General features: G+C 51.3%; 1 protein-coding gene across 4 annotated transcripts in view; it reads right to left on the reverse strand.

The window, feature by feature from the left end:
* Positions 1 to 7,314: 7,314 nt before the first annotated feature.
* GLT1D1 (glycosyltransferase 1 domain containing 1) overlaps positions 7,315 to 15,742 on the reverse strand; it is an 87,232-nt gene continuing 78,804 nt past the window's right edge. For all 4 annotated transcript variants that reach the window (XM_038574736.1, XM_038574737.1, XM_038574738.1 and 1 more), the window contains one exon: positions 7,315 to 7,918. In XM_038574736.1, the coding sequence (XP_038430664.1) occupies positions 7,757 to 7,918 (162 nt within the window). In that variant the 3' untranslated portion in view covers positions 7,315 to 7,756. The remainder of the gene's footprint in view (positions 7,919 to 15,742) is intronic.

The following is a 15,742-nucleotide window of genomic DNA, read 5'->3' on the forward strand; positions in this document are numbered from 1 at the left end:
CTGGATATCTCGCAAGCACCCCAGCATGCACACTGTCCACTCCTCTCCATCCACACTCCGCCTCCGGGCACTCGCTTGTAAGGACCACAGCAGGGGGCTTGCTGACCTGCTGCTTCCAGCTGGGCTCTGCCCAGGAGAACAGGATGAAGATGGAGAGCAAGGGGCTGCTCCCTGCAGGGACCCGCGGAAGCTGGGCTGCATCCCTCCACTGGAGGCTGCAGCTCCTGTCAAAAGGTCCTCTCCAAGATCTGGTGCTCCCATGGGGCCCTGGGAGCAGGGCATGCCCCCTCCTCTTGGGAACTGTGAGGAAGATCTGTCTTTTAAATGGCAGCTGATCAATTGGTTCTACCCTGCCTCAATGGTTGTGTTACTGCGTGCATTTTAGAGCAGGTGCTATGTATAAATAAGGTCATGTCTTTCCTGCCCCAATGTTCCTGGGGACCATGATGCAGCTCTGGGACTCACCAGGCTGCAGAGGCTCCGTGAGGAGAGGGGTCTGGTATCTAGTTTATGCCCCAGGCAGTGTGGAGGGGGGCAGCGTCCAGCCTCAGGCTCTGCTCCCCCACCCCCAGCCCGATCACCTGACTCCTCATCCAGTTCTCTCTAATCTGATAATTAAACTATACCTCCAGTCCTCCAGGATTTTGCTTCTGATACTTGTCTAGACCTTGCATTTTGAAAGCTAAAGCCTTTCTGTTTCAAATACTCCTGCTTTTTGATGCAAGACCTTCGGTTTTCAAGACTTGTTTTCTCTCCCAGGAAATTCAAAACCCTCCTCAGAAACTGAAAGCCAAGGATTTGACTGTTTCTTATTGAATTTGGTGGTGGATGTGCCCATCACCATCCCCAAATGCAATGAGTTCTCAATGGTCTCATTTGCATAAAGAATTATGCAAGTGTGTGCATGCAAAAAATACTTATCAGTTAATATGTTGGTATATTATCCTGCTCCCAAAAACTAGAAAAATTTGCATAAAGGCAGAATCTCAGCTTATGAAGTTATTCAAAGAATAGTTACTGCCAAACTATTAAAATATTCTAGAAACAATAATATCTTACTGTATTTAAGTCCTGCAGATCAAAACTCCATCTCCATTCTACTTACTGAAAAATAACAATTCTTTTTTTTTTTTTTTTGAAAAATAACAATTCTTATACCTTTGTAACTCATTCAAAGTGGATGTTAAAACTGATGGTTCTAACTGTTTGAGGAACCTCCACACAGTTTTCCAGAGTGGCTGCACCAGTTCACATTCCCACCAACAGTGTAAGAGGGTTCCCTTTTCTCCGCATCCTCTCCAACATTTGTGGTTTCCTGCCTTGTTAATTTTCCCCATTCTCACTGGTGTGAGGTGGTATCTCATTGTGGTTTTGATTTGTATTTCCCTGATGGCAAGTGATGCAGAGCATTTTCTCATATGCATGTTGGCCATGTCTATGTCTTCCTCTGTGAGATTTCTGTTCATGTCTTTTGCCCATTTCATGATTGGATTGTTTGTTTCTTTGGTGTTGAGTTTAAGAAGTTCTTTATAGATCTTGGAAACTAGCCCTTTATCTGATACATCATTTGCAAATATCTTCTCCCATTCTGTAGGTTGTCTTTTAGTTTTGTTGACTGTATCCTTTGCTGTGCAAAAGCTTCTTATCTTGATGAAGTCCCAATAGTTCATTTTTGCTTTTGTTTCTTTTGCCTTCGTGGATGTATCTTGCAAGAAGTTACTGTGGCCGAGTTCAAAAAGGGTGTTGCCTGTGTTCTCCTCTAGGATTTTGATGGAATCTTGTTAAAAATAGACCTGCCCTACGACCCAGCAATTGCACTGTTGGGGATTTACCCCAAAGATACAAATGCAATGAAACGCCGGGACACCTGCACCCCGATGTTTATAGCAGCAATGGCCACGATAGCCAAACTGTGGAAGGAGCCTCGGTGTCCAACGAAAGATGAATGGATAAAGAAGATGTGGTTTATGTGTACAATGGAATATTACTCAGCTATTAGAAATGACAAATACCCACCATTTGCTTCAACGTGGATGGACCTGGAGGGTATTATGCTGAGTGAAGTAAGTCAGTCGGAGAAGGACAAACATTATATGTTCTCATTCATTTGGGGAATATAAATAATAGTGAAAGGGAATATAAGGGAAGGGAGAAGAAATGTGTGGGAAATATCAGAAAGGGAGACAACGTAAAGACTGCTAACTCTGGGAAACGAACTAGGGGTGGTAGAAGGGGAGGGAGGGCGGGGGGTGGGAGTGAATGGGTGACGGGCACTGGGGGTTATTCTGTATGTTAGTAAATTGAACACCAATAAAAAATAAATTAAAAAAAATGATGGTTCTGAGGGGAGGAGATTCCTTGTAGGTTCTATGAATGAGGGCCTGCAAACCCAGTCCCAGGAAGAGGAAGAAAGTGCTTATTTCTCATGCTCATGGGGCGAGAGCTCACAGAAAATGAAATGAGCCCCCAAAGTGGTGGTCAGGCTTTTACAAAACCCGTTTGAACAAAGGACAATGCATCTGTGGAGAAGTGACAAGTAAAGTGAGCTTTTGAGCTTCCAGGGCAGTAAAGTGTGGGCAGGTAAATATACAGGGAACTCTTGGGAGATCAGGGTTATTTAGTTAAGTTCGTGCATGCAGGTCAACGGCTGTCCAAGTGCCCTGGGAGGGGGATTTATGGCAGACCTCATTTCTCAGAAGTGCGAGCTCCGAGTCAGGTGAGGGAAGCATCCGTTCATTCCCAGTGGCCTCCAGCTCAGAATAGCCCAGGTACCAAAGGGGCATACTTGGAGGTCACCTATTCTGGCCCCTTTCAGCTCCCTCCCTTTGACCTGGTTTGAACGCTTGTCCGACTCCTGGATGGGATATGGAGATGGTCCCATGTAGCATCAGAGCGACAGGGAGAGACAGACAGGGGGAGAGGGAGGGAGAGGCAGAGTGAAATTGTGAGCACTGAGGTATTGTGGAGAAGTCCCCACCAAATGGGAAGCAAATCCTGCTGGGTACAGAGGGATCTTCTCTGCGGGATTCTCAGGATTCTCGAGGATTCTGACAATGGGGAGGGCACTCTGACCATCAGAGCTGTAGGCATCTCGTGGGGGTTGGAACACGGCTTCTATTTTATGGGGAGGAGCCCACGCGGCTGGAGAGAATGGGGTGGGGGAGCGGCAGGGGTGTGGCTGGCCCAGCGGGGACAGCCAGGCCCCGAGAGGACGGGGTCTTAGACAAGGCTGACGGATCAGTGGGGAGCAGCGCGGCAGCCCAGGCCTGAAGAGAGCCAGCGGGGACCTGTGGCGACTGGGCCGGCTGGCAGGGGGCAGGGGCGCCGTCCCTGAGGCCCCGGAGTCCTGTGGGGAGGCGGTCCTCTGCAGTAAGGCCCTTCCAGAACGTGAAAGCTGGGGACTTTTTTTTTTTAATTGTAATAAATTTATTTTTTATTGGTGTTCAATTTGTCAACATACAGAATAACACCCAGTGCTCATCCCGTCAAGTGCCCCCCTCAGTGCCCGCCACCCAGTCACCCCCACCCCCCGCCCACCTCCCCTTCCACCACCCCTAGTTCGTTTCCCAGAGTTAGGAGTCTTTCATGTTGCTGGGGACATTTCTTAACCTCTGTTGTTCGCCAGGGGCTTGGGGCTTGGGGGACAGTCTCTGTTGCCAGCACTGAGCACTGTGCCGGGGACACAGGGGGTCACCTAATGTTCACTCTCAGTGACAGACCTGCGGTGCCTTCCAGTCCCCGTTGTTTATATGCCTGCTGAGTCCCTAAATGGGGCCAGAGGTCCGGGCAGAGGGGCCAGGGAAATAGCGGGAAGGAAGCCTTCTTAGCAGGTGGCAATCAGCAGGTCTTCAGACTTTGTAAGTGGTTTTTCTGGGTATTTGTAAATGGGGGAACAGACACCAAAAACCAAGTCAGAAAGCTCCCTGGCAGAAAGATGGAGCTCCTCGCTCTCCAGGTTCTTGCAGACATCTGGTTCCTAACCTTTCTGGTTTGCAGGAAATACTTAGCATATTTTTCTATTAGATGATAAAGAAGAAAATCCGTTTTCAGTGGAGCGCAACCCTTCTGGTAGCAGAGGCTTGGGGACGTGAGGGTGATTCCAGGGCCTCTGCTGAGCAAGGCTGCACCACGCTCATTTCTCCTCCCTGCGGAGAAAGCTTTTGCCATTTAGCTGAATTACATTCATTTTTGGAAACACGCTTCTCTCAGCCTGGATTTCCAAGGCCTACTTACGAGTCTGAATGGAATAGATTGTAAAATAATCTCTTTAAAAGAGATGTGGCCACAGATAAAGATGAAGTCATTCCTATGAACTCGAGGACACCCCCACCTTATCCGTATTTGTACCAGAAGCTCCTGTAGAGTCTGCGAGATTCTCCCAGAAACTGCTTGTCCCCCCTTGGCTGTGATTTCCACTCCGAGACCCTTGGGGCTCCGTGGTTCTGTGGCTATGTCCTCCCCGACTCTGACCCCAAGGACTCTGTGTGGCTTGACTCCAGGATTTAGTAAAGCCTGGCGCAGGCATTGGTCCGCATCCACGCAGTGGGGAGGCTCCTGGGGCAGGGAAGCCCTGAGAGGGAGGGAGCTCCGTTGGTTGACAGCTGGGTCCCTGGCCCTGGAGCACCAGTGCACGGCCACTGTCTGCTGTCCAGGTAAGTGCTTGCTGGATGAGAGCATGGAACACAGGTGATATGAAAACAGGAAACAGGGAGGGCTTCCCCATGTCCTGCTTAGGGATTCAGCTCTCCACCTAAAATCCTGACCATAGGATACCCAGGCATTCAGGGCTGGCTTCCCCTGACCTCATGCAGCACTGCGCAAACTCACCTGTGAGCCAGACTCTGTGTGCAGGGCGGTGTGTGCACACTCAGCCTGCATGCATGCGGGGGGCTTCCACCAGAGCTCGCACTGCGCAGCATTTGTTTCACACATGATCTGTAGGGCCTAAGAGCTAGGCCAAAGGAACTTCACTGTATCTTCTTTATAAGACAAATTCTTCTTTGTTCTCAGCCGAACTCGAAGTATGGATCCCTTCCAAAAAGATTCCAATTTCCCAAGACCTTCCACCGTGAACAAGGACCTGGGGCTACCAGGACCACGTTCGTGGCCGAGATCACATACACGTCGTCGATACACTTTATCGCTTTGTTGTGTCTTCCAGGGTCAGTTGTGTGTCACCCAAAGGGAATGAACATTTTAGGAGATTCAAGTGAAAACCCATGTGTTCTCTGACTCAGAGCCGTTCATTCCGTTGCTGCGGGGTGTGAAGTTCTAATGGATATGCTGCCCTGGCAGAGGGCTTGTATACAAATGAAATCCTGGGGAGGGAAGGTGAGCTGTGTCTGGATGACTTGAAAAAGTAAATTAAAACCTTGTGGAAAATGCTTCTCTTGGAATTCAAAGGTACCCAGTGGTTAGTAATAGGATGTCTGGGGTTGCTGAGTCTACTACCAGCCTATATCGATAGCCAAGCACCTGCAGATTGTCTCTTGATGCGCAATCTGCTTGTCTCTTCTGATAATAGACTCCTCCCTGATTTTTAAGGGGCACATGGCTACTGGGAGTAAAGCCAGCATTCCCAAGTGTCCCTTGCAACTGGATGTGGGACACAGTGTGTGACTAGAGGTAGGAATTGTCCTGAAAGAAAGGAAACAGGTAAGTCTCTGTTCCCACCTTCCTTTTACCCTCTTGTGGCTTGGAAATCAGGCATGATGGCAGTGCTTGGGCAGCTACCTGCTGCATGAGGTAGAGATGGCCATATACTGAGAATGGAGGAACAAGAGGATGGAGGGTCTGAGTCCCTGCCCCTGGGAATGCCACATCCCTGAACTTGGGAGAGAAAAAAAATAATTTCCCTCCTGCTTATGCCACTTTTACCTTGAATTTCTGGTCAGGTGCAACCAGGTGTAATCGTGACATCCTCTTGCTCCCCATACCTGGGTAGGGTTGGTCCCTCTTACTATTTCATGGTCAAAGTGTTTAAATACCACCACCTCTGGAAATCAACTGAGAAGTAAAATTGCACATCTTGTGAGAGATGAGGGATCCCATGAAAGTGATGGACAGGTGTCAGAGAGCAACGTGAACCACAGGCAGGTCCCTGGTGGCCTGGAACCAGGTAGCCGGTGAGGGCAGGACAGTCTCCAAGGACTGTGGGACAGACATTCCAGACAAAAGTGAAGCCCAGAGGAGGGAGAAGCTCTGGGGAGCATTGACAAGTCCTGGGCTGTGCTTGTCAGCTACTTGTTGGTGGGAAATATCTCTTGGCCCTGCACTTAGAGTTTCAATTTTATGGGCATAATCAATCATGTTAAACATAAGGCAAATTTAACCTATCTTTTTCATTCTGGAATTCACTTTTCAATATGACATCACCATCCAGCCTCTTCTCAGATGTTTGTTTACTGTGAAATTCTGGTCCCTGTTGAGATGGACCATGTAAGGCAGTAGCCATCCATCTTGGCAGCATGTTGGGTCGCCGGGAAGCTTCAGGCCTGGGTGTCTCTAGCCCCGAGATCTGATGCTACTGGTCTGAAATGCAGCCCAGGAACCAGGATTTTTAGAAGCTGAGGCTGGGAACCACTGCTTTAAAGAGTGGCCTCTCTTGTCAGGGTGGCCTTGGGTGGGGAGGTCTTTTGACTGTCATTCCTGCATCAGCCCCTGGCTTTCCAAGAGGACACTGGTCAGAAAGAGTAAGTGAGGGCAGGGTGTGGGGAGATGCAAGGAAAAAGGACATAGGGGATGGGAGAAAGAAGATGCTGTGTCATCATTGGAAACATGCAGAAGAGCAACTCTGGACACAGTAGAAAGCTATGGCTCAGTGACAGGTGGGCAGGCTCAGCCAGGAGAGCCCACGCAGTCTGCTTCTGTAGACCTGAACACCCATGTGAAGCTGCCCATCCAACAGGTTCTGTGGCATTCGGCTTTCTGGGACAGCTGAAGGGGGTAGGATGGTGCCCAGGAGAAGCCGAGGGAGGCGGCGCCCCATTACGTGCATTGTCCCTCCGTATGCAAAGCCACAGTATCTCCGTTCTCTCTGGAGGTTTACTTCTGGAGCATTCAAACCTGGACTTCAACAAGCTGAAAATGATACACAAGATATTTAAACAAAGTATGAAACTGGGACCGTCTACAGTGTGCATAGAAAAGCACTGTTTCACATCTGCACTTTGGCATTAAAATAGTGACTGTGCATGAAAACCCTCCTCGTGAGGTGCTTGAGCATCAGCACCTCTCTTTCAGGGGCAGCAACTGGAGGTGGGGCGGGGGAGCGATTTCTCGCCGATGCTGCGCACAACACCAACACACAGCGGCTGTCTCTGTGGACTGACAGCGACACGTTTTATTCTGTGGACTCCTGTCTGTGGACATGTCTCAGTTTAGTTTCTGCTTGTGGAACACTGAGTCATAGGTCATCAGAAGATAGGTGGGAAGTGTCTGTAGGGGGATGGCTGGTCCAAGAGTCCTACAGCAGCTAAGGCCACTCTCTCCAGGGCTCCCCTCCTGGCCCCGTGTGTCCATGAGCATCCTCATCTCCACCAGGACTGACCAGGTAGACACATCCAGGATGTTATCTGGAAGCCCAGATGGATTTTGGATGAGGTCCTGCCTTACAACTGATGTTGCTTATCGGTGATTCATTTAAACTGGCTTGATTCATACAGAGCTGGACCTGTTGGCCCAGAGCCCCGTCTCTGGGTACTCCCTCAGGGCTGGGCATTGGGCTGGGGCCGAGGGCAGGCGTGTGACAGCACCCTTACTCCTCGGTGCTCCCCTCGAGGGTACAGATGAGGTTCTGGTAAGTGTCTCTTTCCACCTGCCATGAGTGATACATTCTCACGTATTCCTTTCCGTTGGCCACAATCTCTTTTTCTAATGCAGGATCACTAACCAGTCTCTTTGCCAGCTGAACAAACTCCTGCAAGGAGGTAGAAGAGAAACAGGTGTAAATAAACTGGTGACAAGCTTTAGCAAAGGCACCCAAAGCCTGTGCCCATGTTAGCTTCCAGCCTCTCCTTCATCCACTTCCTGTGCTCTGGAGACGTGGCTTTCAGGGGGGATGAGAGTTCATTCAGACGTGGGCTGAGTGACAAGTCACATGAACCCACACACATATGCATGCACACACGTGCCAGGATGACCATCCACATGGGGACCCCCGCTCCATAATCGGAAAGAATTAGAATGATTTCGATTGTTCAAGAGTATGGAGAGAAAGGAGGGGGGCATCCATGTGTGTTATGTTGCACAAAGTAAAGGGCAGAGTGCATGAGCCGGAGGCCTGCAAGTGACCTCATGTCCTACCTTCACGCCATTGACCTTGGGGACATTCCTTAGCCTCTCTCTTCCTCTGTTTTCTCGTGTGTCACTGAGGGACGATGGAAGCACCAGCCTCATGGTGTGTTGGCAGGAATGAATGGGTTGGTACATGGGGTCCTGGCACAGCCTGACACAGACTTCACCATCATTATCACCAGGAACCCCCGAAGCCCATGCAAGTTCCAATTAGACAGCCAGGCCTCATGTGAACATGCGGCGCTTTGCCATTTAAAAAGAATGCCCACGTACTTTCAAAATTATTGTTAACTAAATGTTGAAAGCTCTTTATAGCTAGCAATATAAATAGCAATATTGATGATACAGCAGTTATATTTTTATGTGTTATGTATACACTTTTTAGTAAATTGGTGTTCTTTTATAATAAAAGTGAAACACATTTATTCCTACCTCATAATTGAACGTTCGTATAAAAATTATTCAAGACACTTACAACTTCGGTCTATTATTTTCTGACACTAGTCACATCTTGGATTATCTGACCCGCAGACCACGGCGGCAGCCACCTCTTAGGATTTCGACAGAACACTGACCACTTTACAACCAAGCGCTGAATGATGAAGCTTCTAGGGATGGAACCTGAGAAAGTGCACGGTTTCTGGTCCGCACGGAAGACCCAGCAGAAACACAGACTTCGGTAAAGCAAGAGAGCCGTGGGTGGCGAGGAGGAAGCCCCCGGCCGCAGCACAACCAAAGCCCGTGTGAGCGGCAGAGAGTGAGGAAGAACATCGGGAAAAGCAAAGGGAACCCGGACTCGTGGGATGTCAGACTCATTCCCGGGGGCTCTGGGCCAAGCCCTCCTCTGTGAGCAGAGGGAACATGTAAGTGCACGCCTGTGGACCCTGAGATGCTCGTGGTGACAGATGGCCAGGCACTTGCCGGGCAGACCATGTGCCCTCTGTCCGCACACGCGCACCACCGTGCAGGCTCCTCCCATGTGCTGGAGGGGGTCTTTCTCCCAGCTCCAGAGTCTGTGCTCCACCCACAGACTAAGTCAGAGGTGATGTGTCTGAGCCCCAAGCAGAGCTCCCTGGCATCTCCCGTTCCCACTCATGCCCTGAGGCCTGGGCTGCCCCCTGAGGATGACAGTGCGTGGACAGAGACACCCACGAGGACAAGGTGAGGATGCCTCACTGACTGGTCTGGACAATGAGGCAGTAGGAGCTTCGGCACTGCTCCCAGGAAAGAAGCACACGTGCCAGTTGGTCAGCGTGTTAGCAAGAGCACTGTGGATTCTCTGCACTGCCATCTGTGGAACTTGCCAGAAAACCGGTCAACTGATTGCCAAACAGTTCCTTGAGGAAGGGGCTGCTCATCAGTGTCGGGATCTGCTTCCTGCAGCATTGGGATCTGCTCTTGAAAATTGCTCAGGGCATACACAGGACCCATGTGTGGGTATTCCACACCTGTGAGAGCTCGAAGGCCCATCTCGACACTGTTCTAGGCCAGGACTGGGACCCCGAGCACCCACCCCGCACCACAGTAACCATGGCCTGGACTTGACGCCACATCCTCCATTCAAGAGAGGCCTAAAGCCTGGGGTATCTACAAAAAAGCACCTCGTGCTAAATGAGCCATGTGAAACTTTAAGAACATGGCCCAGAACATGGTGCAACCCCAGGACCACAGGTGTGCAAGCCCTGGCTCCAGTTATATGTTTCTGAAGTTAAAAAAACAACAAAAAATTATACAAAAGAGCATGGTTCTATTTTCGTCATCATACGATGAGCACTTCACCTTTCCTCCAGTGGCTGCTGGGAAACTTCCCTCTGAATCAGGGGCAGGGGACCTGCCTTCTCTTGTGGAGGCACCGCCAAGGTTCAGGGGATGAGAAGTGGAGTCCCTCTGACAGAACTGATGTTCAGACCCCTGTTGGGATCCTTGTCATAATACTGTCACCCTAACATCATAGGGCAGGGGGATCTCAGGGAGAAGCAAACGGCCCCGCAGGCAGCACACTGGACGTGGCTCTCAACAGGGATGGTTTTGGGGAACATTCCATTCCAACCACCTCTGGAAGTTGTATGGACCCTCTTGTCCAACAGAAGCTAAAATCCACTGTATAAAAACAGCTTCAGGCTGGGGATGCTAAGAAACAGCCCTAAAGCTCAGGCTATCCTATAGGAGGGCACCTGGCTCACACCCAGCTAGGCAGCCCACAGACCAGGTCCCTGAACCCACGAGGCCCAGGAGCGAGGGGCAGAGCGCAAGGCGCCTGGGTGCATGTCCTGACCCCCGTTCTGGGCTGCTTGGGACGGGACAGTCCTCGGCTGTGACCGGCATGCTGGGAAGGTTCATGCCCTTCCACTTCTCTTTTGCTCCCGAGTCAAGGAGAAAGCCCAGGAGAGGTACGAGCCTGCCCTCACACGCTTTCTGCCGAGGGCAGCTGGTGTGTGGCCTGGAGCCTCCAGCGGGGCTGGACTGGCCACAGATCAGCATACAGCCAGCATCTGTCACATGCTTACCGCCAGGGAGCAGCTCACGTTCAGAATCCAGGATCTGGGGGATCTCATGATGGGGTTCATGCCCTCTCTCATTACCGTAGGCCCCATGGTGGCTCTAAGCAGCGCCCCATATGCAACACACCACAATTTCCAAATCAAAACGTATGAATAGTCACACAAAGCAGGACAAACAGCCACAGATAACTTTGCATCAGCTCAGATACGACTTTGCTGCCAAGTCAGTTTTGGCACCAAACTCCCAAAAAATCAAATTGTTTTTCAAGCGCATTTTGGATTTTGCAGTTGAAGAAAGGGACTGGGACTGTGTGCTATCCCCATGACTCCTTCCTCAGACAGAAACAGGAGCAGAGAGAGGTTCAGGAACCGGGCCCAGGGCCGCAAAGGGAGCAGTAAGCGGCCAGGATGGAACGACACTGGACGGTTCAGCTCTGGGCCCATGTGCTCCTCCTCCAGTCTTGGCAAGCAAAGACCAGAATGTGAGGGAATGCGGTGGGAGGAGAGCTGGCCCTGAGAAGGTTCCAGAGGGCAGAGTGACACAGCCAGGTCGGGGGCTCAGAAGGTCAGAGAGAAAGAGCAAAGCCCTCGAGAAATGTAGAAGTAAATCTGCCAGGAAGTCATCTTGGCTGTGCTACGGGGACACGGGATAACATGGGGTTAACTGAAAGAGGTCACCTCAGGAAGTGGGCTTTGGGAGGCCGCCCAGGGGGCTTTGCAGCAAAGGCTCCTGGTCAGCATTGCCCTGCTGAGGCTGGGGGAGGCTACCTGGGCCACAAACCCTCCACAGAGGGTGACAGTTGCACCTCAGCTGGTGGCTGCCCTCCTTGGCCACACGAATGTCCGTCCACACACTGCCCTGTTAGTTGTGGGCACGGCTCGCCCTGCCTCTGACCTCAGCCACCAGCCATGCCTGCAGGTGCCAGTAGTGGCTCCAAGCCATGGTTCTCATGGACCACCAGCTCTGAGAATGGCCGCGGCAAAGCAGGAGCCCCTAGATGGCACATAACCAAGCCGTCTGGGTCATGTGCCCTCCCTGCTCAAGCAATTGCTCTGCTCTGACAAGCACACTCTACCTCTGGTGTGCGGGTACCCTGGGGAGAAGGAGTGCACTGGCCCTATGTCCATGAGAACAAAGACAAGGATGGAATCGCCACCCGTGGCTTCGGCTGAGAGCAGTGGCAGTGGACGCAGAACAGCTGGTGATGCACCATGAAACCAAAGGGCCTGGTTGACCGTCCAGATGGGTCCTAGAAAATGCGTCCTGGAAAAATACGAGGTTGTTTCCAAATAGCCAATAATGGATACTTTTTAATTTAATTGCTATGTTGTTGATTTTTCTATTAAAAAAATGTCTGGGTGATGTAAAAAGATGACAGCCTATCACCAAGACGTGGGGACTGTGAGGGCCGCTTCAGAACCATGCCCACCTAGTCCCGTGTCCTGTACACCTTACATGTGAGTTCTCGTTCATTTCTGCCACTCCCTGCGGGGCCCGCGTGCCGCACTGTGCTCCCCCTAGCTCCCGAGCCGCACGTCCCCACGCCCCAGCTTCAGTACACGGGGATCTGCCTGCTGTGAGAGCCCTTCCCTGCTTCCTTTGAGGCGGGCCTCATCCTCGCCGGGCAGACCTTGTGTGAGTCCCACGATTCAAGCCCTACAAAGCCGCAGGGGGCCAACATCCCATTGGGAGTGGTGCCTGTGGAGCTGAGGACGGTGGAGAGGCTGGGCTGCCCTAGCCTGGAAGCACCTGCTGACACTGTAGGCCCCGGAGGCCCTGAGCCTCTCCCCTCAGCCCTTACCTGCAGAACCCAGCACAGCACAATGCCTGCCACACAGCGGGGCCTTGAGCAAAGTTCTCTGCCTAACCCTCCTGGTGTGTGGCGGGAGCGGATTCACCTGCCTTGTCTCCGAGACGGACAGAACACACCACTCTGGTCCTGTCGTGCCAAGCCCAAACTCCTCTTTCTGGCTGCGGAGACCTACAGTCGGGCCCCCTCCACTTCTGACGTTGCCCGAGGACCCCTCGCCTTGTCTTCTGTCTGGAGGACAAGATGTGGTCCCGAGCCTAGGAAGATGCTATTGGACACGACCTCACTGGGAATGTCACTCCTGTGGGTGACAGTCTCATCCCCTGCTCCTTCAGAGAAGGCACAGCCCTCATCCCGAGCAGACATCTGTCTGGTGGCCTGCCTGGCAAATCTTCCTTCCCCTGAGTGTTTGGATAGGCCATAGAGTATTTAAACCAATAACCGACTGAATTATCGACATTTACAAATTGGTGAATTCCAGCCTCTCCTCACGCTCAGCAAGGGCTGTGTCCCCAGAGCAGCCGGCAGTGGGCACTGTGCAGGCCCCTGGCTCCCCTGGCGCCCCCAGACAAGACAGCACGCGCCAGTGGGCCTCAAACCCGCTTCTTTTCTGTTTCCTGCCTCCCAACACCGAGGCCACACTTACTTATCATATGCCCCTCCCCTCCTGCCTTCGGGACTGACCAAGGTATTAAGCTGGTATCTGCCGCCACTCTGAGCTTTTACTCTCTGTGGCCAGACCTAAGGGCCGCGGGGGGCTCTGGGACACAGCACCCGCACACACGGCCAGCTTGGCCCCGAACCTGAGCCATGGCCCAGGATGTACAGGCTCTCAGAGATCCTGAAGACAGGGCTCCAGGAAGGGCAACAGAGGGCGAGGGCCAGGGCGGGGACGCCAGAGTACGGCTGCGCTCTCAGGTGGCAGGTCACGGGTCTGCTCCCACTGCTGGTTTTATTTATTTATTTATTTATTTATTTATTTATTTATTTATTTATTTATGATTTTATTTATGATTTTACTTATTTATTCATGAGAGGGAGAGAGAGGCAGAGACACAGGCAGAGGGAGAAGCAAGCCCCGTGCAGGGAGCCTGATGTGGGACTGGATCCCGGGACCCCAGGATCAGGCCCTGGGCTGAAGGCGGCGCTAAACCGCGGAGCCACCTGGGCTGCCCTGGTTTAGTTTTATACAAAAGTTCACCAAATAAACTAGAAGTTAAGCGATGCCCTTTGACAACCCCTGACATCCTTCAGGCAAAGGCTTCGTGAAATTTGTTTGCTGTTTGAAGGCTGGGTGACCGGGGTCTAGCACATGAGACAGCAATTGGCGACCTCACCTCTTCCCGTCAGGTTGCTACAGCCTCTCCATCAGGCACAGAGAGCTCACTCAGAGCTAGCTCAGCCTGGGCCGCACTCTCAGTTTACACTATACACCAACTTCAGCAGGCTGGCACCGGTGCACAAGATCCCTCTTAACAGGTGAAATGCTGCTTCTGATGCATATCTGGATACAGATTTGAAATAAATCTTGCACCCTCTGGCAACCAGCCAGGGGCTAATGCCACCTGAGCCCCTCTCCACGAGAGGACTAGAACCACACTTGCTGGCTTCTTGAAAATGCATTTTAGGTTTCTGAGGCGAGCTCCCACCCTGCGCTTGATTAAGTCTCGTCGACACCATAAAGCAGACAAAACAAAGCCGGGTGTGACAGCCACGTCTAGCGCACTTTTTAAAGTGTGTTAGAAAACACAACCTTCTCCCCATGTGAAATCTAAAGTGTTCTTTTTTATTTTTTTTTAAACATCCTTTGTGAAACCAATGTTGAGATGTTGGAATCGAGATAAATCCTAGACTTAGCTCTGCGTGTGCTGCAGCACGTCTGCGAGCAGAGCTGACACGAGCCTGTCGGCGGTGGGACACTGATTTGCAAATGTCAGAAGGAATCGCTTGCTGGAAGCTCTGTGAAATAAGAAAGCCAAAATGCTTCTGTCCTCATGTTCAGACACTCACTGACCACTTAGAGAGCTCTGAAATTGAGCTATGAAATAAATAGCTGTTGAGTTTGGAGAGATGAAAATAAAGTGCCTTTACCAGGGTGGAGACACTACTGTCTGACCTAAAAGCTTGGCTGGCGTTGATTCCAGAGATCCAGAATGTGGTTCAAAGCAATAAACCTTTGTTTGGAGAAGAGACAAGTAACTACTACAAAGTCTCCCTGTCCTGATACTGCTTTGGCTGGTAGGTGTTGCTGCAGAGAGGGAAGGCATTAGTGGTTAGGCCCCCTTTGCTGCTGCGGTCGGCCCCCCGGGGGAGCTAGCACGCCAGGCAGCCGTGAAAACAGGTGAGCCGTGGTTGTAGCAAGGGAAACAGAAAGCTCTCTTGGATTAAGCATCTGCCATAGGAAATCTGAAACCTGAATTTTCAAATATTTGACTTGACTATAATTTTTTAAGTATAAATCCCTGTATTCCTGAATATGATATGTGCTTTAATAAAGACGCTGGTAGGTAGAACCTAATTTTCAAAGACTTAAAGAACAAGACTTGGGGCTAAGAGTCTTCTTTACTGCTGCCTGACACAAGGCACGGGCTGCAGCGGTGCCTCTCCTGTGGTGACAGCAGGTCCAGAGCTCTGGCCGCGTGCCATGAACACACTCAGTCTGGTGTATCCCTCCTTCAGCCTCTGTCACACTTCCAGGAGGCAGAGGGCCAATGAGCTCCGCTTGTCCGGAGGAGAAAACAGAGCTTGGAGACTCAGGCCAGGCCACATGCCCTGCAAGCAGTCCCTGGGGGTTCAACTGTAGGCAGACATGCACAGGCACACTCGGGACCCCCACATGCTTCCTCGAGGTCCTATGCACACACGTGCCCAGGCTGTGTCCACTCTCAGCTGCACCATCCTATATGTTACTTTCAAATACACGTGTAGGTGCGTGCATATGCACGAGTACTCAGCTTATTCTGCACGCTGTTTGGAGGCATTGCAGTGATCAGATATGTGGCAATCTTCTGAAAACCAGTAGGTTGCTAGAAATAGAAGATTGTATCTGAGGAGCATCCGCTTTGGATCAGAAATCCAAGCAGCTCAGAAGTGACCTGACTTGTTCAAGGCCATGTCGCACGTTGGAGGCAGAAT

This window comes from Canis lupus, chromosome 26 (genome assembly GCF_011100685.1).
Source record: "Canis lupus familiaris isolate Mischka breed German Shepherd chromosome 26, alternate assembly UU_Cfam_GSD_1.0, whole genome shotgun sequence".
NCBI lineage: Eukaryota > Metazoa > Chordata > Mammalia > Carnivora > Canidae > Canis > Canis lupus.